General features: G+C 43.8%; 1 protein-coding gene across 3 annotated transcripts; it reads right to left on the bottom strand.

Moving 5' to 3' along the window:
- Window positions 1–986: 986 nt before the first annotated feature.
- On the bottom strand, window positions 987–23,725 carry LOC119173898 (medium-chain acyl-CoA ligase ACSF2, mitochondrial). Of its 3 annotated transcripts, XM_037424681.2 has the most exons (16): window positions 23,514–23,725; window positions 22,102–22,270; window positions 21,730–21,858; window positions 20,375–20,428; window positions 16,685–16,803; window positions 14,414–14,461; window positions 11,964–12,081; window positions 11,546–11,638; window positions 9,323–9,471; window positions 7,810–7,901; window positions 6,863–6,939; window positions 5,379–5,486; window positions 4,027–4,172; window positions 2,708–2,849; window positions 1,433–1,543; window positions 987–1,169 (listed from the first exon to the last, which is right to left on the bottom strand). In XM_037424681.2, exons 1-16 carry the CDS (start codon window positions 23,609–23,611, stop codon window positions 1,050–1,052), a joined length of 1,773 nt encoding a protein of 590 aa, XP_037280578.2. In that variant the 5' UTR covers window positions 23,612–23,725; the 3' UTR covers window positions 987–1,049. The 3 variants fall into 3 exon arrangements, with proteins under 3 accessions (XP_037280578.2, XP_075750426.1, XP_075750425.1); XM_075894311.1 differs by lacking the exon at window positions 11,546–11,638; XM_075894310.1 differs by lacking the exon at window positions 20,375–20,428.
- Window positions 23,726–24,972: the final 1,247 nt, after the last annotated feature.

Here is a 24,972-nt window from a genome sequence, read left to right as displayed (position 1 = left end):
AAAGACGGTGCGCGCATGAGATTTTTGGCCGACCCATGTGAAGTGCAATATTAAAATGAAGAGTGAAGCTGATATGAATATGACGCTGATACTGAACGTGAACATCGAATAATAATAATAATAATAATAATAATAATAATAATAATAATAATAATAATAATAATAATAATAATAATAATAATAATAATAATAATGGGTATAACGTCCCCAAACCACGATATCATTATGAGAGATGCTGTAGTGGAGGGCTCCGAAAATTTCAACCACCCTATGGGGTTCCTTAAACGCGCACCTAAATGGTCTACGGGTTTCAAGCATTCGTAGAGGCTATTGATAACACAGACTACTGTAAGATGAAGCCGCTGTAGAGCATGCTGCTTGTCGAACGTCGCTTAGAGAACGGTACCAGAAAAGTGTTATCACCTCCAAATATGCATACCTCTTTGCAGGAATCGGCACTCGTATATCCGCTGTATTCCTATTTCCTAAGCAACTTGCCATCCACTTGCGCGACGTGCGTATAGTCTACGGGCAACTGAACACCTGCACATCTTCCATTGTTTGCGAAGCTTTTCGTACACAATACGTAAACATAAAGCCCTATAGAGTGTCTGCAAAACTTACCGCAAGGTATAAACGGGAAGGCGCTGAAGCAAGCAGCGGGCTATCGCTATACTGCTTGAAGAAATTTTCTGACCAACGCACTTTCTTGCCCTGCTGTGTATGACAGCGAGATTTCCCAGTGTAGTGCATACTTCGAGCATAAAAAATTAGAATATTTTGCACCTGCATACAATAGGCGCGGGTCAGTGCATTTAGGAGGCGCTGTTTTGCACCGAGAAAAAAATTATAAAATAGAAATTTTGGCCATTGATACTCTTTTTAAATATATTCGCTCCATGCATAACACATAGCACGTCGCAGCACATCAAAGCACATAGTTTTTTTTTCTGAAAAACATTTTCGCGAGTATTTACACGAGGACGCTGTTCACACACAACTGTATTCAACAAACACGAACAAAACAATGGGCAATGGACATAGAAAGTTCAGAGCTTAAATTTTTTTCGACTTTCTTCTCTTATCTTGAACTTCTGTATCTTGCCAGAAATAGTCTTCGGAAACGTATCCACAAAGAGAATGTACTTGGGGGTCTTGAAGTGACTGATCTGCAGAAAACAAAATAACAGAAATTAGACATTCTACTGACGCTGAATGAAGTGAGTAGGGTAATATGGGTTGTGCTCAAGACACCATACGTTAGTGCCTTTCTTTTATAGGAGTGGTGCTTCAAAAAAATTATACAAAAAACGGAAACCGCCCCAGCGCAATATAAACTGAGTTGTGACAGTGCACAGAGACCAGACATGACGTATACGCATGTATAAAAACAAAACAGAAATTAATCTGGTTGCTCCAACACCGTATATACCTTTCCTTCGCAGAACTTCTTGACATCCTCTCCGGTCAAGCTTTTTCCCTCCTTCAGCTTGATCCAGGCGCAGACTTCTTCGCCAAGCCTCTTGTCCGGAACGCCAACAACCTGTTGGAGATGTTAACAAGCGGCATGGATTCGCACAGAAGGGACACATACAGAGAAGAAAGTTGCAGCTACGCCGCAAGAGCGAAGTAATGAAACCAACACCATCAAATTAGAATGCTATATGAAGCGACGCATTGGCAGAAAAATTCTTTGGTATCTGATTTGGCGCATCTCTACATGACTATGGCGCAAGGGATTACGGCTTTTCCAGGGAGCGAAGTGACTTTCGTATTGTCTGTCAACTCAACGCGAAAGGGTGTGGGCGTAATGCGTACAAGGGTGTGAGTGTTGTCAACGATCGTTAAATTAGAGCACTGATACGTTAGTTCCGGTAACAAACAACTGCTTAATTGTGAACGGACAAAAGGGCGGCACGAATACACAATGAGTACAAGACTCGCTCTCAGAACTGAGGACAATTTGCGAATGAATCCGTCACTGCATGCGTGGTCTTGATCCTTGATTCCCTTCCGGTGGTCACAGCGCTGTGCGCTGCCCTCGTTTTCTTTACGCGTAGCTGTCCCTCGTTGTCAGATTATAGCCAACGGGGCGCGTTCCAAGCCTGCTTGAGAGGCTGCAAAAAAGGCCGTTTTCTCGGGCCTCCATGGGGTGCCTTGAGGGTCTTCCTCGGACTCAAATCCTCTTTCAACATTTAGTATGTCCACTGATACTGGAGACAGTGCGTGCGCCAGAACTTGTGACCGTGCCCGTTTGAACTTCGTAGGTGCTGCCCCAAAAATGCAGCCCTCACCCTAACCAATGGCACCCCATCATTCTCATTTACCCGACGAAGTTAGAAAGCGCGTTTCATCTGTGCTTAAGTCACTCCCATGTGCAGACTTTGCAAGTTTTCACACGCACATAAAACATACGACGCTCGGGACGATGTCACCGATTTGCACTTTAAACGAAACATGACGGCAACTACAACGCCGACAGGGGTGGTTAAAATTATCCCCAACAATGTGTTTATATAACTACTATCGCTATAAACTCGTCACTGATCTAAAGAACCTGTACAGGGACCTTTTGACTGAATCTGCAGTGAACATGAGTGGAAAATCCGCAATCTAACACCTCATAAGCCATGGCGTGCATAAGCGTATACCATCTCGCATCGGGTGTTTTGTGCGTCACCGAAACACATGAACAAGCCACTATCACCTGAACTTCTTCGATGTCCGGATGCGTGTAGAGGAACTCCTCCACCTCGAGCGGGTAGACGTTCTCCCCGCCACGGCAGATCATGTCCTTGATGCGGCCGCTGATTATCACATGGCCGTCTTCAGTCATGATCGCTTCGTCCCTGTGTTACAGTAAAATATTCCCAGCAAAAAAAAATTCAAATTACTTTGGAACTCATTTGGCTCTTCAACTTTCACAGAAGTTAAGGAGCAAGGTTCTCATTGGGAGAATAGAGAAGGCGCCAGAACTCGAGCCAAATGTAACCAAAGTAGTCATGTCATTAAAAACTGTCTCCAAATTTGTAGCCCAATAGAAGAGGAGCGCTATTATGAACAGAGTTCTTACTATATTGATGAAAGAATGAAACGACCTTTAATACGTGAAACTGAAAATTTAAATGTAGCCAGTGATTAGCCATGGCACCAACAGGAAGTTTTAGTCGCCAAACGGGTCCAAATTTGGCGCAAAGTAGCCATGAACGGCAACCCTATTCATGAGCACGGGAATTTTCATATACTTATGCAAAGGTGTAATGTGGCTCTGGTGCTACGAAACGATATGACACATTGAAATTATCACATAGCTGAATGCTTGCAATCGTATCGGGCAGGTTGATCTAAATTCGGCAAACATAGGCTATGTATACCGGCCCTCTAAAAAGAGGCAAACTTATCAACAATTTCTTCATCGTGTTTAGTTTAAGAGCAAACTGATATTACGTCAACGTTTTCCGCGAGCGATGTTGGTAGGGGAGTAACTTATAGTGCCTGCCATACATGTGCACTTACAACGAAACTTAGCTTTGTGCATTAATAAACACTTCTGGAACAGCCGTGGATTGTTACCGCATGTTAAGTGCCGCATACTTCTTAAAACCTGCTCAATCCTCAGACTTTCTTCCAAATATATGAGCCTTGAGAACCCACCGGCATTATTTTTTTAGTATGTAGGTCGATCAAACTGATACATATACGATATAGTGACACTTATTTGTCTAATGAATAATTAGTGCGATTTCAACATTTACAGGCACACGCCGCACCTTGGAGGAAATTGGTTTTTTTTTTTCCGAAAACGTAATGTTTAAAAGCTTTTCCAAGTGTTGCTTGAAACTCGACGCACACAGGATATGCATTAGCAGGCAACATAAAGACTGCAGAAGAGATTACTACGTACATCGACGACGGTGCACCCGACGCCAGCTTTACAGAATCTATAACCTTGTACGTATGACCACGTGCTGGCCATTGGTTCAATTCATACTCTTCAGCTACCAATGAAAGTGTCTTGGGGCTCACCCGGTGTGGTACCACCTGTCACGCACCGCATCCTTCGTCATGTCGGGCTGGTTGTGGTATCTCTTGAAGACGAGGTAGCCGCGAGCGCAAAGCTCTCCACGGGTGCCCAAAGGGACGATGTTGTTGCTGGAGTCCACTACCTTTACCTGCACGCCACGAAAGTACAGCACGAGATGTCCTCGCTAACGTGAAACACTGTGCCGTCGCTTCTGCGATACATACATAGTGTAATTTATTAAGGTGAGAGGCAGTGACGGATCCAAAAAAAGGGGGTTGATCGCCCCCCCCCCCCCCCAAATCTGTGTCAGCACCCCCTATCCACCCACTTCTGTGCTAGTAGGCCACCTCCTATTCCCAATTGAAAAAAAAAAATGAGTGAAAGCAAGTACACATTAATAGTACTTATGCTATATGAAGGGGATTTTCTGCTAGTAAAAACAAAGTCATGACCACACAACCCCCCTTTCCGGTGTTACTTCAGGCGACCACTCCCCCCTCCTCCTCTAAAATGAGTGGCTGTATTCGCCCCTGCTGAGAGCCTGAAATGCCCCACCCAACGCGGTAATTTACCATCAGTGTTCTCGCAAGTGACGCGAAAAGCTAATCTCGCAGTGACGTCACGGATCGTGAATGTTTGTGACTTTGCATATATGTGACATAGCACGATGTCGTTATCACGTGACATCTCACCTTGGTCAACGATTGGATGATCGCGGAGGCTGTGCAAGAAAAGCTTTCAGAGGAGTACGGTGGAAGATCAATGCATCGACTGAGAAGAAAACGAAAATGGCTAACGCCTTTCAGTCGTCTTAGACGAATACATAAAGAACTCTGTGGTATTTTTTGCGAGAACATGCACAGGTCCCGGACTTGGTTTTCTCCTACAGAATATTTCCACGATACATTGCACTTAACGACAAACGGCAAACGCTTGTATCAGTTGCACAATCGTAATAGCAACTTTATACGCACTGAGAGGAAATTTATATCAGTGATTGCGAAAACTTCTCAGACATTAAGTGTATGAGCAAAGTGAGTTAGCTACTAAAACACGCATAATAATTTCCAACGATTCGTGTCGCGTCTATGCACTTCTAATAAGGAATCTGAAAGTTGAGCCAGGTAGTTAAGAATTTTCCAAAAGTTTTAGATAAATGTCATTTTTTTACAACACTTAGAGACAGTATGAGTGTTAGTATAATCGCTGTCACTTAGCCGAGTAAGACTGAAAACTCGAGACATACGAAACATGAAGTTCGGTTTTGAAAGGTGTACTACAATCATTGTTACACTGGCATTCAAAGCAAAAATAAAATATATGTACAAAACGTATTCTAGCTGCCTCAAATTACCTCAACGTGACCTAGTGGTTTTCCGACCGTGTGAATCCATTTTTCCACCGGCTCGTCGGGATTTGTAGCCGTAATGACTGGACTGCATTCTGTCGACCCGTAACATATCTGCGAAGATAGAAGTCGAACTTGAAGGAAGATCGAAACGCGATTTATAACAACTCTTAAAATGGAAATATTCTCTACTCACAATTACTAAAAGCTTCACTCTTCTGTGTGATATGGCTTACTTAGACATTGCGTCAACTTTACTAGAGTTTGTTCTAGTAACGTTGCGCTGGTTGTGCGGCCTCCATGGCGGTCTCTGCGACGCTGCGTGGGCGGGCCTGTATGACGAAACTCTATGACGATGCACACAGCGCGTACGGGAGAAAAATACCAAGCTATGGAGTTCCTTTAACGGTGCACACAAAATGGCATCGACGACGTCAATGGCCCAGCCTTGAATTATCGCTTTATTACAACGATGCGGGGGGTAGGGCGATTGTGACACTAATTGCGAAGTGTCTCAGACATGGTTCAGTCCCTGATTCTAATCAATCACAAACTAGTATTACAATCCACAAAGGCTTCAAGTCCTTTTAAAATTTTCATTTGAGTTCCACAATCACAGTAATCATAATTATCTTTGCTGCATATACCATTCAGGATCGCAGTGGCACGCCGAGGCGCGCGAATCACATTGTTGACTGAAGAGTACTAGCTGCTCATTTTTAAAGGATGACGACTTGAAAGCTTGCATGAAACATTGATGGCGTATCATTGCAAGACCAAAATTGCTCCTGAAATCTTTTAAAGGGACACTAAATTGAAACAATGAATTGGTTTATACTAAAAAATATATTCTGAGAACTCTAATCACATTCATTTCACGATCATATATGTTTATTATTAGAAGAGAAAATGAAGGACAAAGTTTCATTTTAAATTCCACGCTGATATCGCTGCATATGACGTCACAGATTTCCAAGTCTATTTTTAGTATTCCGCCTACATTATCCCAGCAAAATTTTTCCAAAACTTGGTACGTCTAGCATACGGGCCCTTCAGATGACACTGTATACTTCATTTTTACCGATTAGGAACTGCGTAGGCCTTAAATAGACGCTGTCAAAAGCGACGTTGTCACGGCGATTGGTGCGGGAACTTCGAGGTAGCGTCGCCATGCGCACTTTCTTTTTTTCGCGCGTTTCCTCACTTAAAATACTACTTCTCGGGATTACAATGGTAATTTTGGTATTGCGCAAAAAGTGATTTACCAACATGAGAAAAAAAACCTCTTTCTCTTAGGTTATGCTAACCCCAGCTCGCCACACTTCCAGCAACGACGATAGCTATAGCGCTAGAACAGAACGACGACAAAGAGACAAGAAGGTTTCTTTGTCGTCGTTCTTTTCTTGCGCCATTACTATCGTCATGTCATACCAACTAGCCCAAACTGCCAAACTTCTAAGTTCCAGCCACGATCGACATTGTATACGTACGCAGAGTCGTTTGACGTTCAATTGTTCCATGGAATTCTTGATCACTTCGGGTGGGCAAGGGGCACCGGCCATAATGCCTGAGATACAAGGACGCCACTTTGGAAAGCATGCTTACGACATCGCTGTTAATTATTGAACCCCTGATTGTCAACCCAGCCCACTACAGCATTCCTCATAATCATATCTTCATTTTGCGACGTAAATGACGAAAGTTTATTAAGTTCGGGTGTATTTTTTACTATAGCTAGGAATTCAGAGTACAAACGGAGTCAATTCCAGCATCCTCCACGAATTTATAGAATATACTAAATCTAATTATTGAAACCTCGCTCCAAACGATTAATACGTAGCTTTTCTTTAAACTTAAAGTTAGTTGCATTTGCATCTATAAGAATATCGCAATATGTGTATACATCGACGTGCATTGCGGCTTCATATGCAAGATGGATTGGAAATATGCATTAATAAGTTTTTTTTCGGCGAGGTATCAATGCGTTCTTGTCTCACGGGGTACTTTGTGTATCCAATTTAGACAAATCGAAATGAAAAGCCATCTTCTATTTTTTCTAGGACGATGTATTGATGATACATGCCCTGCCAACCTTGGAGAGCTTTCTATCCCTAAAAAGCTTTTGCTTTGCCTCAAAGATCGGGGGCACCTCATACGGCTTAAGATTGCCTTAGTGACGGGACAACTTTGGACCAAGCTACGATGTCATGTGATGACGTCATGGTGACGTCGTCAAGTGATGACATTTCACATGACTCCTGTCTGACAATCAAACTTTGCGTTTGAAGAGGCATGTAAGGCTTGCGCGTTAGTATGTAAGAAAATTATCATTTCTATAAACGTGGATCTGTAACACGCAAGCGTTCTAACCAAAATATACGCAAGCTGCACGCGTTGTTGACCATGCGTCGCTAAGACACTTGCTTTTTTCTCTTACCTTTGCGTACAGACGAGACATCATAGGCCGCATCATTGAGGTGGCGTAGCAGGTCGATGTACATGGTTGGGGTTCCGTATATCACGCTACACCTGTGCACGGTAAAAAAAATAAAGCGGAAAAAAAAGTTGTTTTGTCATCATATTTGCACATGTCATAATTCAAGCAAATAACAATTAGTACGAGCAGTATTGCATGCAAATTATGAAAAACAACGCCCTTTTTTGTTTGCGTATACCCTGAAAGCTAAGAAGGCCCCACGTATAGGGTGTCAGTTGCTTAGATTTCCAAGCCTCAGTGCTCATTCTAGAGTGACAGTGAGATATACATTCAACGTAGTTTTTCTACACTCGTTCTGAAGAATTAGGATATTCCCTAATAAAATGTGACAAAGTCGAGTCCAAACGCGAGAGCCTTAGATGCCTCGTTAAATGCGAAAAAAAAAAAAAAAAAAAAAACACCGGGAAGCTGCGGCGACGTCGCCAACCCGAGTGGTGCAAACAGTCATCCCGTAACAAGGTCACTACATGACGTCATCTTCACGTCTAACATCGCTAAAAATGTGTGCTTTTACCGTGACGTCACATAAGGTAGCTTCGCATGATGACATCGCATGACATCGTAGCTTGGTCAAACGTGGGCTGATCACGGAGACAGAGCAAAACAAGATAAGCTACAGAAAGCTCGCAATGCTTCCGATCTCGGAGGCAGTCGAAAATTACGTTAGGTTCCAAAATCTTTCGGGGTGGGGCGGGGCAGCGTAAAAACGTAATAAATCGATCGAGAAGAAAAAAAAAATTAGCAAGAAAACGACATTCACTTTCGAGTCATGTGAAGCGATTGCGTAGGAAACCCTGTGACGATAACCAATGGCGTAGTGGGGGGTGGGGCGGGATTCGCTTAAATACTAAGTTTTCTTATTTTGCATGTGTGCAAATACACGTATATACATACGAATGCAAGCACAAACATACATAAAGTATGGTTGACCCCCCCCCCCCCCCCCTCAACCACCATAAAAAGAATAAATACCAATCTGTCAAGGCAAAAAACAAACACGTTCCGAAATCCAATTGCTTACGATCACTGCTACCCTGACCTCCACCCAGACAAATGTCCAAATGCTGCAATAAACGGGCGGACCTCCAGCACATTATCTGGACCAGTCCCAACTTCGTGAAGGGGCCAAACACTGAATATTTGAATGTACAGCAGCGGGAGACCGCGCTGCTTAGCTCAAACATACAGGACCAGCTACAAGTGATCAGGCAAGCCGAAGATGTCGCTATTGCCCAAGGACTCCTGGCTGTCATCTAAGAAGATATAAATAATCTTACCCTTGCCGTTTCGATTAAAGTTGTTTTTCTCTCTTTCTCTGGCTGCGATACTGACGTCATAACGTCCGTGCTTTGCGCCATATTCCTCATTTTCACATTGACTTGTTTCGCACGTAACGGTGTGCAGTGCGGGAACGTAACATAAATGATTCTCGAAATGTAGACGCAACACGTACTTATGTTTTGTGATGGCGCCGAGGCTGGCGACCGCGTTGAATGCCGACGCTGGCATCACAATCGTGGAACCGAACAGCGATGCTGCCAGGCTTCCCATGACGCAGCCGAAGCAGTGAATCAGTGGAACGTTCAGGCAAATCACGTCATTCTTGAAAAAAAAAAAAGAAAACACGCAGCCACCAGGGAAAAACCTTTACGAAAATTAGCCAATAATGAAGCCAAAGAATGCATAAGGGACGCTAACTGTACTGTTTGAAGTATACGTAACAATTGTGACATATATGTCAAAAAAAAGTAAAGCTAACGAAACAAAAATCACAGCATATCCGCGAGGTGAACGATGACGAGTGGGGCGAAGCGGACGGACGGATCAATGGACGCATAGAAGCACACACGTACTGACGAACACTTCAACCCACTCATCATCATTCAATCCATGGATATGCTGTGACAACGTTTTTATTGACAAGCAGTGCAATGCAGCTGGCTACTCGATGGCTACAACACGGGACATGCTACCCACGGCATAAGAAACTTCTACCCTTAAAAAAAAAAAAAAAGCTTGCCACCGGCTGGGACCCAACATGTATATTGGGGGTTATGTCTTTGTCAGCGGCAACGTGTCTTTTCGTTCTCTCACCATGCCGAAAACGTGTTGCAGGGCCACTTCAAGTTAACGCGTATGATAAAAATTAAAAAAATAAAAGATAATAAAAATAACACTTATTGTGTAATATCCGGCTCCGTAGACTTATTTTTAGCAAATGCTTAATATATTTTAATCCACTTTCATTATCTTCTTAAAAATATTAGAGGTCCATCTCGGCAATAATCATTACAACAAATGATGTTTGAGGCGTGGCTTTCTGCGAATCAGAACAACAAACAAGAAATAGATCTATTGGCCCAATACATGACAGAAGGCCCATATGTCATAACGAATGAATTAATTTTGTAAGTGTCGCACTGCGATGCATGAGATCGCAGATTCGATCACTGGCCATGACGGCCACATTTTTATGGGGGGCGTAATGCAAAGAATACCCGACCGCTTAGCTTTAAGTGCACGTGAAGGAACGCGAGGCGGTCAAAATTAATCCGGAATCTCCCAACTACGATGGGCCTCGTATTCATATATTGGTTCCGGCACGTTAAAGCTGAGTGGTTACTATTATTAATATTATTATCGTTGCTGTTATTCTTGATGATTATAATCCACAACAATTATTGTTATTTCAATTAGGTTCTGTTGTATCAGCCCTTGACAATTGACTCCCACAAAACCGTGATTCCTTATAGAATGTCGTCAAACCAACTCGCCCAACTTCCCATTTTATTACATTTTATTTCGAAATTCCTTATCCTCAGTGTCAGCTACTTAACGACAAATATTATGTGAAACGAATAAAAACAAAGAAAAATTGCTGTAGCAATTAACCAAGGCCTGTTGGTTTCCAAAAGACCAGCTATCACTTGTTAATGTCGACAGTTATCCTAGATTCAAGACTGATGTAATTTTTTTATTTCGAAAGTCTGCCCATAGGCATAATAATTTTTTATTCAAAAATACATGTTTTCTTCATGTATAAAGTCCAGTAGAGAAGGGTCTAGCAAGCGGTCAAAAGTCGGGTGGTCGGCCAGGCCTGACACCTGTTGCACGGAGGTGGCGGCGACGACTTAATTGTAGACCAGTGCAGATCAACCGTAAGTGCGAAGCAGTTACATCGTAGATTGGGCGCCACAAAATAGACATGATGTGCCATACGGGCCTCGGTACTTTTGCGCCTAAAGGGTGGTCACGGATGGGGTAAGCGCAACCTTAACACGAAGCCTACGCAACGTAACCTCCTCTCGGCGGGTTAAACCACCAGGAAGGTCTGATCCACACGGACGTATAAGAGCTCGTGTGGCACGTCGGAGGCTTTCTTTTTCCCGGAGCATCTGTCCTTGAGCGTCCCCGGGAAAATGCGGTAGCGGATACGGTGTAACATGAGGGTGGGTTGCCAAATCAACTTTGACAAGGTCCGGCAAAGCGGCCCGGGTAACCCACAGAACACGTATTTGCACATATGCGGAGGCAGCGAGGACGTGAATAGTATTCGAGCGTGACTAATTGATATGACTGTTATGGCAAGATCTGGTTTACTATGACTGCCAATAAACTTTCACTCCATAGGAACTAATCACACAATAGAATGCCATATATTCTCATTCAGATTTACCTTATCAAGCCCCAGCGTAGGTCCCAAAGAGTTAGCGTTGTTGACAATGTTAAAGTGCGACAGCAAGGCACCTTTTGGCTTTCCCGTGGTGCCCTGAAAAATAGTTTCAAGGAATTAGTTGGAACGCAATTAATTTTTTGCTTAAGAGCAGATTATTGGCGTCAGAGTACAAGAAAGTTTTTATACGACAAAGATCAGTAATACTCACTGCACTATTCAACATATTATTTATTTTCAGAAGGGCGATAAAAGCCGAAAATACTCGACGTGAACTATCAAATGCGATAGGCAGGTTATTTCGTCATGACATATATTAACGGAAAAGAAAGCGAGACACGTGAACGCAAAGGAGGATCCTCTAATGTAAGATATGAACCACTATCACATAATTAAAAAATGGAATCCGTAGCTTACTCACCGAGGTGAATTGCACATTAACGGGTGAGTCAAAGCGTATCTGCTTTTCGATCATACTGACGGTTGCGTAATCCTTCGAGGTTGCTTGCGCCAGAAGGTCATCATATCTTATCGTGCCCCTGCGATAAGGTGCACCCCGAGCGTTCTAAAAATGACATATACGCTGAAATTTGAGACGTAGTCGAGAAAAGTAACAAATATTGCGATTAATATAACCAGAAAACAATGTAGATAATGGTGGTTAACACACTTACACACACTTAATGCAATTGTAGGTTTAATTGGCGTTTGAGTGATTGAGCAATCCGCAAGGTTATGATTTGGCTCAGCCTATAATTATAGCCATGTTTAAGCAGACATCGATAAGCAAGTCGAAAGAACCGCTGACATGACATTTTCGATGTGGGGTATTCTTCCTGAAGGTGTGGACTCAAGCTCTTTAAACCATAGCATGAAATAATCGGTAAGCCTCGTATTGCCCTAAATATTTCATTTACACTAAGTTGTATCAGCCAGTTCCGTTCCCCATCAACGTACCCATAAGGAGAATGAGCCGTGAGGTCACTGCACAAGGCTCGCCCAATTCCTACTGTTGGGGTGGTTGTACGAGCGGTAAAGAAAGGCAACAGGATGACATGACTTGCAACACTCAGCTGACTTCTTTATTCGTTTTTAACATGAAAGTGTTTTATGCTGGGGTCCACAACTGCTACTCAGACGTTCTTCCGTTACGGAAGTGACGTTGAAAAATAGATATATTAAGAGATTGCAAAGAAGAAACCAAAAGGCAAGGGTTCATCGTGCAGAATCGAACCAGCAACCTCTCCATTCTCATCGCACGGTGCTAACCACTATGTACGCCATGAAGCGCACGTTGCCTGGAGTTCTAACGGCAAGCCATTTATATACAACATACACCCTTTGGCAGTCCTCAGAGCTTCGAAATTTTAGCGTGTTTTCGTTATCGGTGGCCAGATGGCGCCAAGGGCTCGCACTGGGCGCGCTTTAAAGGTCGTCGCCTCCGCGAAGCGCCGCCTCCACGTAGCGTGGTCTCGCGTGCGCGCGCGCTTACCAGACTCGTAATTCGGGAGAGTACGAAGGTGACTTCGCATGCTGCCGCGGCAGCGTTTACGAAAGGAGCATGCTGCTGACATACGACGCAGCAAGAAGTGCGACGGCGGTTTACGCTGTGTATACACACAGGGCAAGCTCGTTGTGCGCTCGTTTCGTTGTGCACTCTTTGTTTCCGTATAAACAGCGCGCTTCAAGTGTAGAGCTGTCACACTTGTAAGTCCGTGTTCGTCCTGTGTATGCTGATTTAGTGCATGTTTTATTTTTAAGGTGTGCGCTGCAAGTTTCGAGCTGCTTGCTGTTCATAACGTGACTTTGTATTTTGTTGCTGTTGCTGAAACATTGCACGAGAAACACTCAAATATCTCTGTAAAGACGTGTTTCACTTTTGTGTTATACCGATTCCTATATGGGGGGATCAGTTACGTTTTTTTTTTCACTCTAGTTGCCCTTTTCATCCCCGCGTGGTAAGGGAGATGAGTAGGCGAGGTTAGAACCAGTTAGGAAAGGGGAACTGTTTCTCCTTGCGTGACCTGTTCGCGGCCCCCATGCCACAATCGCAGCAGCTGTAGCACGCGGACGCAGCGAGAAGAAACTCGGGCTTGATCAATTATGCATTACCAACTAGCCAAACAGTCTGTTCTTTTGAAATTTTTGATAAATTTTTCGATTCACATTTAACCGGGGTCACACGACGACAGTACCCCCGGTGACAGGCTTTTCTCGTTGGCGTGGGAACAAGATGACTACGACGTCACCCTGCCACGACACCAGAACCTGCTACGTAAGAATCCTCATAGTATAAGGCCACATTACCCCACGGTGTCGGCAAAATTTAGTTGCATCTTCAACGCCTCCTGCATCATGCTGCTTAAGTAGGGGACGCCAGGTCGGGCATTCGACCCAAACATTACCAATATGCGCGAGAGGACTTAGGGCTTTTTAAGGTAACCGTACTGGTCAAGTGTCACCATTATGCTTAAAAACTGCGTGTGAATCTGTGCTTATGAAACATCGAGGGCTTGTGTGGGCGCTCATTTGAGAGCATTAGAGGGTACGGGTTCAATCTGAAGCGATGGCGGCCTCATTTTGATTCTGAAGAATAGCAAATAAAAAAAAACAGTCGTGTTTTTAGATTTACGTGCATGTTAAAAACCCCATAGATGGTCGAATATTAGGCTAATATGCAGTTCTTCATCGGCTACCTGCTATTTCGCCCATTTATGAACTTTCTTCTTGGTATGGTTCGCAGAATAGAATGCCACTCATTATATACCAAATATTGTGTGTGTGAGAGAGAGATTGCACGTTGTTAGCGCCACATGGACGCGTATGCATGTCAAACGAAATGTGTGTTGGAAAATAGCACGCCACACTTACGGTTTCACTTCATCCCCGAGCATAATAACATACTTCAAGCTTGGGAGTCTGCAAAATAACAAAATATCGTTTGAAGTAAAGCAACGAGACTGATAAATAATTTGTTCTCGTGTGGGTTGCGCCACGAGTATCTTCGAATCTGTCCCTTTCACGAGAGTGGTAGAAACATACCTAAACACCATGTATAAAGTTGTCGCACAACTATCCTGGATCACAAATTAAACTTAAAAAAAGGAAATGTCAGCTCCGTTTACAGCGATCGCTTTCCCTCCCCAAAGAGAATTTGCATAAATGCTCCAACCAGTCACGCTTGCTCATTTTCATGACATCAAGCACTTCTTTCGAGTATTTCTGATAGTTGACTTTCCCATGAATACTAATGCTTGCGCCAATGAATTTAAGAGGTAAGTGCAAATTTATGGGATCATGTTTTGTTGCTAGACGCAATATTAATGATATCTAAGCGACATCATTGTATTTTAGTTTTCATTATTATTGTGTCAAAACAATAAAAAACCAGCCCACGAATTTACGGTTTCCTCCTAGCTAAAGCTAGTGGTGCGCAAGTTTGTGTCCATTAATATTGCTTTTAGCTAGGAAACTTGAACGCCCTGGAAATTTTAGTCGGAGACACTGGCATAGCTGCTCACCTAAACATAATGTTTTATGTAACGATGGACCTTTAGCTCTTAATTCGCGCAGTATTTACATCAGGCGACAGAAAAAGAAATGGTCGCCATCGCGCCCTGCAAACGTGAATGTCCAGAAAAGATGTATCGAGCAGCACACATGATGATGGGGATGAGGGTATGTTTTATTATTACTTTAGAGTTAAGGGTATAGTGGCAATTGTGGTCGCTGTGGTAGGCCGTCATTGGTTCCGCGACCGTTTTAAGCGAGACGAATTGCTTCCTATTGTCGAGCCCTGTAGGCTGCTCTTCTGGTGTCCTTAATTTCCATAGTCTACCCATGACAGTTGTAGAATGAAGTTGCTATAGATAGACCTCTCTTTCATGAATGAAAGCAGGAAACACACGCTGGGTGAAGGGATGGGCTTTTCCCCAGGTGGTCGAAATTTCCGGAGCCCACCACTACGGCGTCTCTCATAGTCATATGGTGGTTTTGGGACGTTAAACCCCACATATCAATCAATCAGGGATGTGCTTTTGACGTGATTCGAAGTCCTCGTGTTAAGTGCGAAGCAGCTGCTACCTAATCTTCACCAGGAATGGGTGGGAGGGTGTTCCCATTGTTCACAGGCACCTTGTCATTCAGCATGTGATTTTGATGCTTGTTTTGTAGTTTCCTAATTGAAACGAATACTGAGCTCCATTTCGTATGCCTGATTGCAAGGAGATATGTGACACTCGCCTTGAAGTGTAAAGGGGCCCCTGAACAACCGAGCGGTCGAAATGTAGTTGTGGCATGACGATAGTTATAGAGCGAGAACAGAACGACCACACAAAGACAAGAAGGACACGAAAGACACGAGTGCTCGTGTCCTTCGTGTCCTTCTTGTCTCTGTGTCGTCGTTCTGTTCTGGCGCTATAACTATCGTCATGCCATACCAACTAGCCCAAGCTGCCTCACTTCTTAGTTGTGGCGTTGCAGTGGTGCACGAGTCAACAGCTAACTTGTTCGTCCGTACACCTCTCCGAATGACCTTCTACAGAGTTCGAAGTAAAAACGAAATAAGTGTGCCCGTCTGCTAGCAGAAGGGCATGCAAGAAATTATTTGGTGGCTCGGGTGCCCTTCAACTGGTCGTTTCATGTTCACGTGGCGAAGGATTTCGACCAACTAGAGGTATACAGCTTCGCCGTAAAAATACTCACGGTTGGAGCTGAAACAAGCCAGCACTACTGTCTTAATTGCAATTGCAATTGCATGCACACCGCGAAGCTGTGAGTGGAGCTGGCATGTTTAGGTTAATTGTAACCGATCACAATACGATAAATTCTAACCACATGTACGCATGACAATGAGTCGGCGTGTGGCGTGTAGACTCACCACTGTGTCCTCTCTCATTAGAGAGAGAGAGAAAGAGAGAGAGAGAGGGTGCTCGGCTATACGAAGCTTTGCGCCCTCTCTCTTCATTGACACAGGGCGTGGCGGCGAGCCTACGCGCCACGTGCCGACCCGTTGTAACGCGTGTGGTTAGGACTTTACATGGTCGGACTCTCTGACGTCTTAATACACAGACCACGATATATGGTGGTTATGTATGTTTTAACGCTCCCGTCAAAAATAGATATGCCGTTCGTTTAACGTACTTTTTACACTTGAGTTCGCCCGGACTACTGTGCTCGAGTTCGGGCGCTATCTGCAGCATCATGGCGTAGTTGTCCTGGCGGGTGAATATTTCTGACAGGATGACAGCTGCACAGTCAACCTGCGGAATCACGGTGGGTTATAGGTGGCTTGGGATGACGTCACTGGAACTGCCGCGTTGGACCACCAACATGGTGGGACGCAAACTCTGTGATGTCATGTTAGTGCTATCAGTACATCACGTGCTGGTTCCACCGTTCTCTGTGCATAGATTCCCAATGACGTTCCAGCGACGTCTTTCTCGTACTGAATGAGGTTGATAGTCTCGTGATTATGCTGTCTTGGCGTCATCTAAGCCCCACGTTGGAGCCATATGACGTCAAGTGCAAGCTATGAATAGCTGGTGTAAGCTCGCACTGAAACTATAATCATGTGGCAAATCGCACGGCCAATTGGAGCAACGACTTATAGGTAACTTCATTTCGGAATCGTTTAGTGGTGCTTGTACCCAATAAAAGCTATGTAATAGTACCTCAAACACTGCAGTGTAATTGAAGTTGTAGAGGTTAGACCTAACGCTGCTGACTTCAGAGTGAACTTCATATGGTAATGTACAGGGTGTCTGAGAAAATGTGTCAGAAAAATCCACAAAAATGATGGAAACGTAATATTTCCCTATCTGCCTTCATAATTGCTTTTTTTTTGTGGCGGCACAGGTCTTGCGATGAGTAGAGATATTGATCAGGGAACGACTACAGTAATCAAATGAACTAAGTTAATTAGTGGGGACATGTGGTCGGGTCACAAGGGAAATTGAAGTGCCTCCTGCGAAAAGCCTATTGTCGCTTTGACATTCGAAGAAGCAGCCCCTCGCATCTACTGCGCAGTAATTGATGTCGATGAAATCGAAACCGAAGCGCCGATGAGCGAAACTAGCGGACGACCCGAAAGACGTCAATATTCACGAGATCTATTGTAATCGTGTCAGCTCTGTATCGGTTAAAGGGACACTAAACTCAAATAACAATTTAAGTCAAAGTGAAATCTCAATGTATGTCAACGCTTAAAATGGCAATATTATGAACAGCAGTGCCCTACTTGCCGAGAAATTACTGAAAATGCACGAGAACACAAAATGATCCCGATGACGTCACACTTGCTGCCTACGATTAATCATTAGTAATAGAACTAGCTACACTAAATAAACAACCTTCCGTGCATCAAGAGATATAATAAAATGTTGCTTGTTCATTTCTGTTTGATTCACAGAAAAAAAATAACCACCGGACGTTACTATATGGAGAATGGCGCGAGTGGTTCAAAAGTTAATTTTCACCTGGGTAAATCGGACAGGTTGTGCCATCTAGCGGGACTCAGTTGAACTAAGCACGCGTGCCATTTCGGAGGACATGGTAAAAAAATTGTTCAATGACCGTTGTTGCTGCTGTGGCTCCCGCTACTTTCGTTCTTCTGCTACTAGTGTCAGCGGCCGCGCATCGAAGCCCGGCAACGTTGTGCACGGCAACAGTGACGCAAAAGGTTGCACTCGAGGCGGGTAATTTGAGGTGTGCCAACGTGATGCAGACCAAGAAAACGTGATTTTATTTCAAATGAGCACTTCCTTGGCACAAAAGTAAGACTACAAGGTTTCTGAGCCGCTATTTCAGCTATCAACATGGACATAATATTTGGATTCACTGTCCCTTTAACATACGTGAGTCACGTGTCTCATAATCGCAAGCGTAACTCACAGACCAATAAAATTAAATCGATCAATAGTTGGTATAACGACACTATAGGTCATTTTGTTTGTCTAAAAATATAGCATTTGCTCTCATCCACATTGATATAGTTCAGACTTAATCACTATTACCATCGGACGTGTTCCGCAAATCTGTTAGCGGCAATGAGCTGTCCGAAGCAAGGACCCTCATTCTCTTGTTTGACTCGACCAGTGGTCTCCATCATAAAAAAGTAAATAAATGAATCACCGTGATTATTGTTTTAATTGATATTTCCAGCAATCCTAATGTGCCTGCCGGCACAAAGAAATAATTGTGAAAAAAATGAGCGAATACTTTTCGGGTTGTTCTCAATTTATTTTTCTTTTAATTTTCGGGCTTATTTCTTGAAAGACACTGCATAGAACATGAATTTCTTGAACTATAAGAAAAAAATATCATAAATATGACAATCCTTTCAGACAGTCCTAACCTGCCAGGTGTATGACTCTCTTTAAAGCGATCTACGTTGACCCTTTTGGGACTCGGAACTCCGACGAGAGCACGACGACATCCAGGGGAACTTTAGTGCCTCCCCGTCGAGGTGTTACTGGACTCCTATAGACCTATCCCTTGTTCTTAAACACGGGTAGGCCGATGTCGACATTATCGGTAAACTTATAGCGCCGTACGCCCATAACCTCCGCCATAAGCGCTGAGGGCTGCGACGTGCGCCTACAAAACGACGTTGTGAGACGCCACAAGCGTTGTGAAAGTCATAAGCGCTGAAGGCTGCTATGTGGGCCAACAAACAAAACTAAGTTTTGAGACGCGACTCACATCCAACCATGACGCAGCTCGTCGGCATACCGTTTTCTTTCTCATTTCTTGACTGAGAACCCCACATGCACCATTGAAAACCAAGCAGAAACTGCGGTAGGCAGAGCCTCTTTTGTCTACCAAGACAGCGCCACCGCATTTTCGTGACGTAAGTCCGGTGGAATTTGTGTATTAGTGAGTGCTACAGACTTCAACTTTTTTTGTTTGTTTCCGTGAAGAGGTCACGCGCTTCGGCGAGTGCTTCACACGCCCTCTACAACGCGCCAATCCAGCCTGTTTGTCTTCCTTCTTGCGGCGACCATCCTTCTCCGGCCTTCTTAAATTTCCTGGTCGGCCACGCGTGGCGCGTGGGGCGCTTATGAGTCCGTTACAGGAAGCAGATCGAATGACCCTCACCTTTCTTTTCTCTCTTCTCCAATCTTATCCTACCTATATATCTTATTCCCCATTCCTGTGCGGACCTATTGAGGTGTCCTAGTAAGGAGAGACAGTTACGGGTCGGCAATTTTCTTCTGTTAAAACCACTTGTATATTCAAAGGAGCTAACATGTATCTTTAGAGTCGTATACGTGGCAATCCAGAACTATAAAAAGCAAGTCAACTGAATCTCTCTTTTTCTTTCTCAAAGTGTGTTAAAATCCACTCAGCACGAGCATATTTTCCTTCACACAAGGATGTGGTGTTTCTGGCCATAATTGTAAATGCTATCGTTTCTGAAGCTGCCTTGCTTAACCACTTTCATACGATAATGTTTTACACTGCACATCGTGAATCCAGGCCACAGAGATTTAAAATTTTTCTGTTTCGATCCGAATTTACGTCAGCGCGGCGTGGTGGCTAAAACATAAGCAACCAGCTTGCATTTGTTCTCAACTCTATAATGTATATAGTAACCAATTTGTCTTTATCATTTGGTAATAAGCAAGTATCTACATTTCAAATATTATCTAGTGATTTCAATGCGATCAAAACATTCAGACCTGCAAGACTGGAGCACAAAGTGCGAATTTTTAAAAAATTGTATAGCCAATCATTCTGAGTTAGTGGGCGTATCTCCAAATAAGATCTTCAGTCACAACACACGGATTCAGCCTTAAGTTAAACACCCGACAGGCCTTGAATGAAACTCACAGTTTCCAGGCAATACTCCAATTCTGGAACTTGATACGCTGTATTGATGTTTACCTGCACAAAGGTGCGCGAAAAGTTCACCTGATATAAGAAATGGGGCGAGGCTTTTACTTGTACGGTCGTGAGCAAAAGTTTAGAGGCCACAGCACCAACACCAAATAAAAAAAAAAAAGGTTCCCTGGCACAACCACACAGCGTATAGGATTGTTTTAATCATTTTGCGTTGGCAAAACATGTGTGCTTAGGCTGTGCCTCTTGATTTCACAAACATACTCAGGCTTAAGACAAAAAAAAAAAATCTTGAGGTTTCTATACCTTCGCTCGTGACTGTACATAACGATCGAACTGCACGTTAGTTAAGCGCAGTATTAGGTCGTAAACGTCCGTTTGTTTAATGCTTCTAATGGCGCATGTTGATATTTTTACTGTGTTTTATTGGTTTGGCTCTTGTGTCGTTCACGTTAGGTGATCGCTTGTTGCTTGAACTTATGAAAGCGCAAAAATTATGACTTAGTTGCTTACATTTAAACCAGAAATACCGCTCAAACAACAACGACAACTCGGCCCCTGTCCTTTTGCTACTTTTACTTTCATACATTTTTCAACTATCACAGCTCTGTTCAAAGCCTGCTTGCCGCCCATTAAGGTGAAATCCCCTTATGTCTCATTATAAGTGTCACATGACCACTCGCTCGCCTCGAAGACCGATGCGAGCAAGTTGCGCGACCAGTATACGTCATTGCGGCACTCATGCGATTAAAAAAAAAGGATCTCACGTGACTTACGCTTCATCTTTGAGAAAGCGTGAAAGCGAGGCGATAAAGGGGAATATAAAGAAGACTATAAAATAAAGCTAATTCATTAGTGAAAGTTGATAGCAAAAGTTCATTACGTGACGATAATAAAAGCAAATTAAGGTAATACTGGATTAGTTGGCAAAATAAATTATTGAACCTAATTATTACACGAGAAATTAGTGACAACTGAGGTAAATAGTGTCCGCTGTACGTGCACTATTTACCTCAGTAAAAACACTGTAAAACACTCACCATCACTGTAAAACAGCCTGTAAAACAGCCACGTTAGATGGCTTTCCTTTTCGAGTCGTCTTAGGCGTACGCATTAAACATCTTTTTTTAATTCTTCAATGGCTTTGAATGCTGACAGTACGCTTCCGACCACATTAAAAAAAAGTTCAATGACACTTTTAGCAGATACTGCTGCAAGTCGTTATTTATGTTGGCATGGCTTGCACGTCTCAATCCAACCGCACCATATTTCAGCGTATATAGAGTAGTATTATATAGTGTCAACAAATATATTCGGTTAGCAAAAGATACCGCAGCGAGACTCACGAGGATCAGGCCAGCCTTGGCCGATGCGAACTGCACGACTGTCCACTCGTATATGTTAGCCGCCATGAGGCCAATCATGGATCCCACAGGCAGACGGAGCGATGCCAGGGCAGCCGCCAAGTGGTCGACCTATAAATGGGTGTCAACTAGGGCTTGTTGGCATGACTTCATCACCGGCGACAGTGAGGGCAAACGGGGCAAGAGAGATAGACAGGACTTTGCGCTGGCTAACGAAAGCCAGTGCAAAGTCTCTTCTGTCCTCCTCGTCCCGTTTGCCCCCACTGTTTCCTGTGAAGGTCGACCCGGAATAAACACAAAGAAAAACGCCTATTTACATACGTTGAGGAATATGCAGCAGGCATGTTCACTTACGTCAAGCTTATATTGCACGTAAGTTTTGGTGATGTTTTGGTGGCAAGAGATGATGGCCACGTTGTCCCCCATGGTGTCCGCAGCCCTGTCGATCACCTGGCCCACTGTTAGCGGCAGCAGCGGAACATCACTCGGTGCATGGTAGTAGCTGAGGCGGGAAGCCTTACGTCTGCAAAACAAACATTTTTTTTTTACTTTGAACTTCTGCATTGAACAAGCAGGTCACCCGCTTAACCGTAGGGGAGAATCATCGTCAGCGTTGGACACCAGACAACATTTATTAGGTACGCCTTTTAGAGTGATGGCAAGTGAAACGCAATATACTAGGCGGTCCAGTGAATTAACATAAGCGAAGACACTACCTTACCCGGTGAATCGCAGGGGTTTGCGGTTGTAGCCCTAGAGAACACTAGAACAGATTTCAGACGCATAGTGCGAATGGCATTATAATGCCATTCGCATGTGTGAGTGGTCTATAGACCACTCACAATGCATAACGCCGTTTACATAACTCAGACTTGTGGCAGTTTCTTGAAGCGACAACATGAAAGTGGAGCTGAAGTCGCATTTCTCTTGCGGTATGAGTGTAATGCAAAGAAGACTTAGACGCAGGGTTACACGCGAACGTACCGCGTGTCTGTTTATGTGCTTTCTGTTGCGCTAGTCATGCTAGATGTACACCATTGTGCTATACAAGACCACATCGCGACGAGACCGCATTGCAATATACTACAATACATCATTTATAAAATGTAGAAAAGCTGTTCTGGTAATTATTGACAGCTTTCTCGTTCATTATACGCCTCTCTTAACCCCTGAAAAGTACGCCACTACAAAAAAAAAAGAAGACCACAGGTTACATTATTCGGCGAGTGCTGACTTGTCACGTCAATGACTCCCTTTAGAGGGACATAGTGACTGCCTTTATGACTTCCACGGCTGTGCCACGAAAGTATAAATCACCCTTTTAAGAGAGCTTACGTGACTTTTCAGAGATGAGAAGTTCGCAAACAGGGTGTGTGTGCAGGAGCCTGCATTTCGACAAATGGACTCGTGTTTCTTTCAATGCCAAGTGCTTTCAAAGCGTTGTCTTCGAGACAACGGATCCACTCGGGGAAATTTTGACTCCTGCACACTCCTGTTCGGGAATTTTTCATTACGCGCTTCTCTTTTCCCCCCGATTCCTGTTTTTTTTATATATATCCTGAGAAAGTTATATAAGAGGCAAGTTAAGACTAAAAACAAAAGTCGGATGACTCTTTCGTTTGCTCAGAGTGTACAAGCGTTCAATGAGCGAACAGTGAACAATGCTACGTTATAAAAAGCAATGGGCATTCGCATACCAGGCCTCCATTAGAACCATTTCTAACTGCAGCCACCAAAGGACTCATCGAAGATAAGAAAAATCTCACCTTGCAATTTGAAGAGCACTCGCAGGGCTCCTCAGCTTTGACCGGATCAGGGCTGCCGACAAGATTTCGGCAACTCGCGGGCAGCACCGTAGTAGCATCGCCGCGTCGCCGACGGCAATAAACGCTTCGTTCGATGGGCTAGTCGACGGTGGAAGCTAACAACTCTTAGCGCAGTACTACGCGAGGTGAGGCTGTTATGAAGGCGGACTGGTGCTGATGCTGATACTGATGACCTCAGATGGACGGCGCTCATCCACAAAGGGGTATGGGCCAAGAACCGGGCGACAGGACACTTAAATGAAACTAAAATGAAATTAAAGCCAATCTGAAAAATTAGTTTAGAGATAAAACTGCCAATAAACAAAATTGTTTGTTAAGAGAGCAGTAGATGTCCCAGGCAAAGGTATTTTGTCACCACAGTATCGAGTGGGCCGAATAACCGCATGGGGATCGGCCAATAATCAGGCTGAAAATTTTTAAGTGCTAAAATTGGTTACACCGTCAATTATAATTAGAGGTTATTTTTGGTTAACCATCAATTTTAGCATATGTCATGTAGCGTGTCCTCCCAAATGAGCGAAAATCTTTATTATCAATTATCAACATTATCAATTTTATTGGACCTGCACTATACCCACTATAACCACTATGGTACAGTTCAATTCTTTACCGATGCTACGTGTACGTGGCGTAGGTTAAGAATTGGATAAATGTATAAAGTGCAAATAAGTGTGGTACAGAAACTAAGAAAACAAATGAGAGATTCAGTCATTGAAATCAATCAACTTTCGCCGAGTATGATAAGAAGGGTTATTATTAAGAAACGAAGCCGCCTTTCACCAGGTACTTTTTTTACAACAGCTCGCAAGAGTCTCGAAGAAGAAAAAGTAAAAAATGATATCCCCCCCCCCACCCAAAAAAAAATGCCCCGCCTTCCCGAAGGGATTGGATTGGATAAACTTTTATTTGGTCCTCCAAAACACAGATCACTGTGTTGCGGGCAGCTCCCACGTGGGGACTGAGATGCCAAGCTCCTCAGCCGCCTCGCGGGCTTGGTGGACAGCCCAGAGCTGATCTGCCAAGGATGAGCTGCGGATTGCCGCCTCCCATCTGGCAGAGGTGATGTGCGATAAATGAGCGAATTTGGTGCACTGCCAGAGCATGTGTTCTAATGAAGCTATTTTCCCACAATGTGGACAAAGATTACTTGGGTATAGGTCAGAGTACATGATGCGTAACATTTTCAAAGTAGGGTACATCCGCGTTTGCAAAAGCATTAATGTAAGTGCTTGGGGCCGGGTTAGATTTTTGTGAGGTGGAGAGAAAATCCTTCTAGACAGGTAGAAATGTTTAGTGAGCTCATTATATGTTGTAAGAATTTCCCGGTTATCCCCTTCACCGGTAGAACGCATCCCCGGGGAGGCGTGGTTGGAGAGTTCTCGCGCCGCCTCGTGTGCTG

This window comes from Rhipicephalus microplus, chromosome 5, assembly GCF_043290135.1.
Source record: "Rhipicephalus microplus isolate Deutch F79 chromosome 5, USDA_Rmic, whole genome shotgun sequence".
Lineage (NCBI taxonomy): Eukaryota > Metazoa > Arthropoda > Arachnida > Ixodida > Ixodidae > Rhipicephalus > Rhipicephalus microplus.
The sequence above is the reverse complement of the archived record's forward strand: the minus strand, read 5'-3'. Positions and strand labels throughout refer to the sequence as shown.

What these genes read in the sequence shown, in the direction of transcription:
- LOC119173898 (XM_037424681.2), bottom strand. Translation starts at nt 23,611, where the DNA reads ATGCTACTACGGTGCTGCCCGCGAGTTGCCGAAATCTTGTCGGCAGCC. An exon ending in TTAATGTGCAATTCACCTCG is followed by an intron (nt 11,639 to 11,963) that starts GTGAGTAAGCTA and finishes ACTATTTTTCAG; the next exon opens with GGCACCACGGGAAAGCCAAA. An exon ending in AGAAGTTCTGCGAAGGAAAG is followed by an intron (nt 1,170 to 1,432) that starts GTATATACGGTG and finishes TGTTTTCTGCAG; the next exon opens with ATCAGTCACTTCAAGACCCC.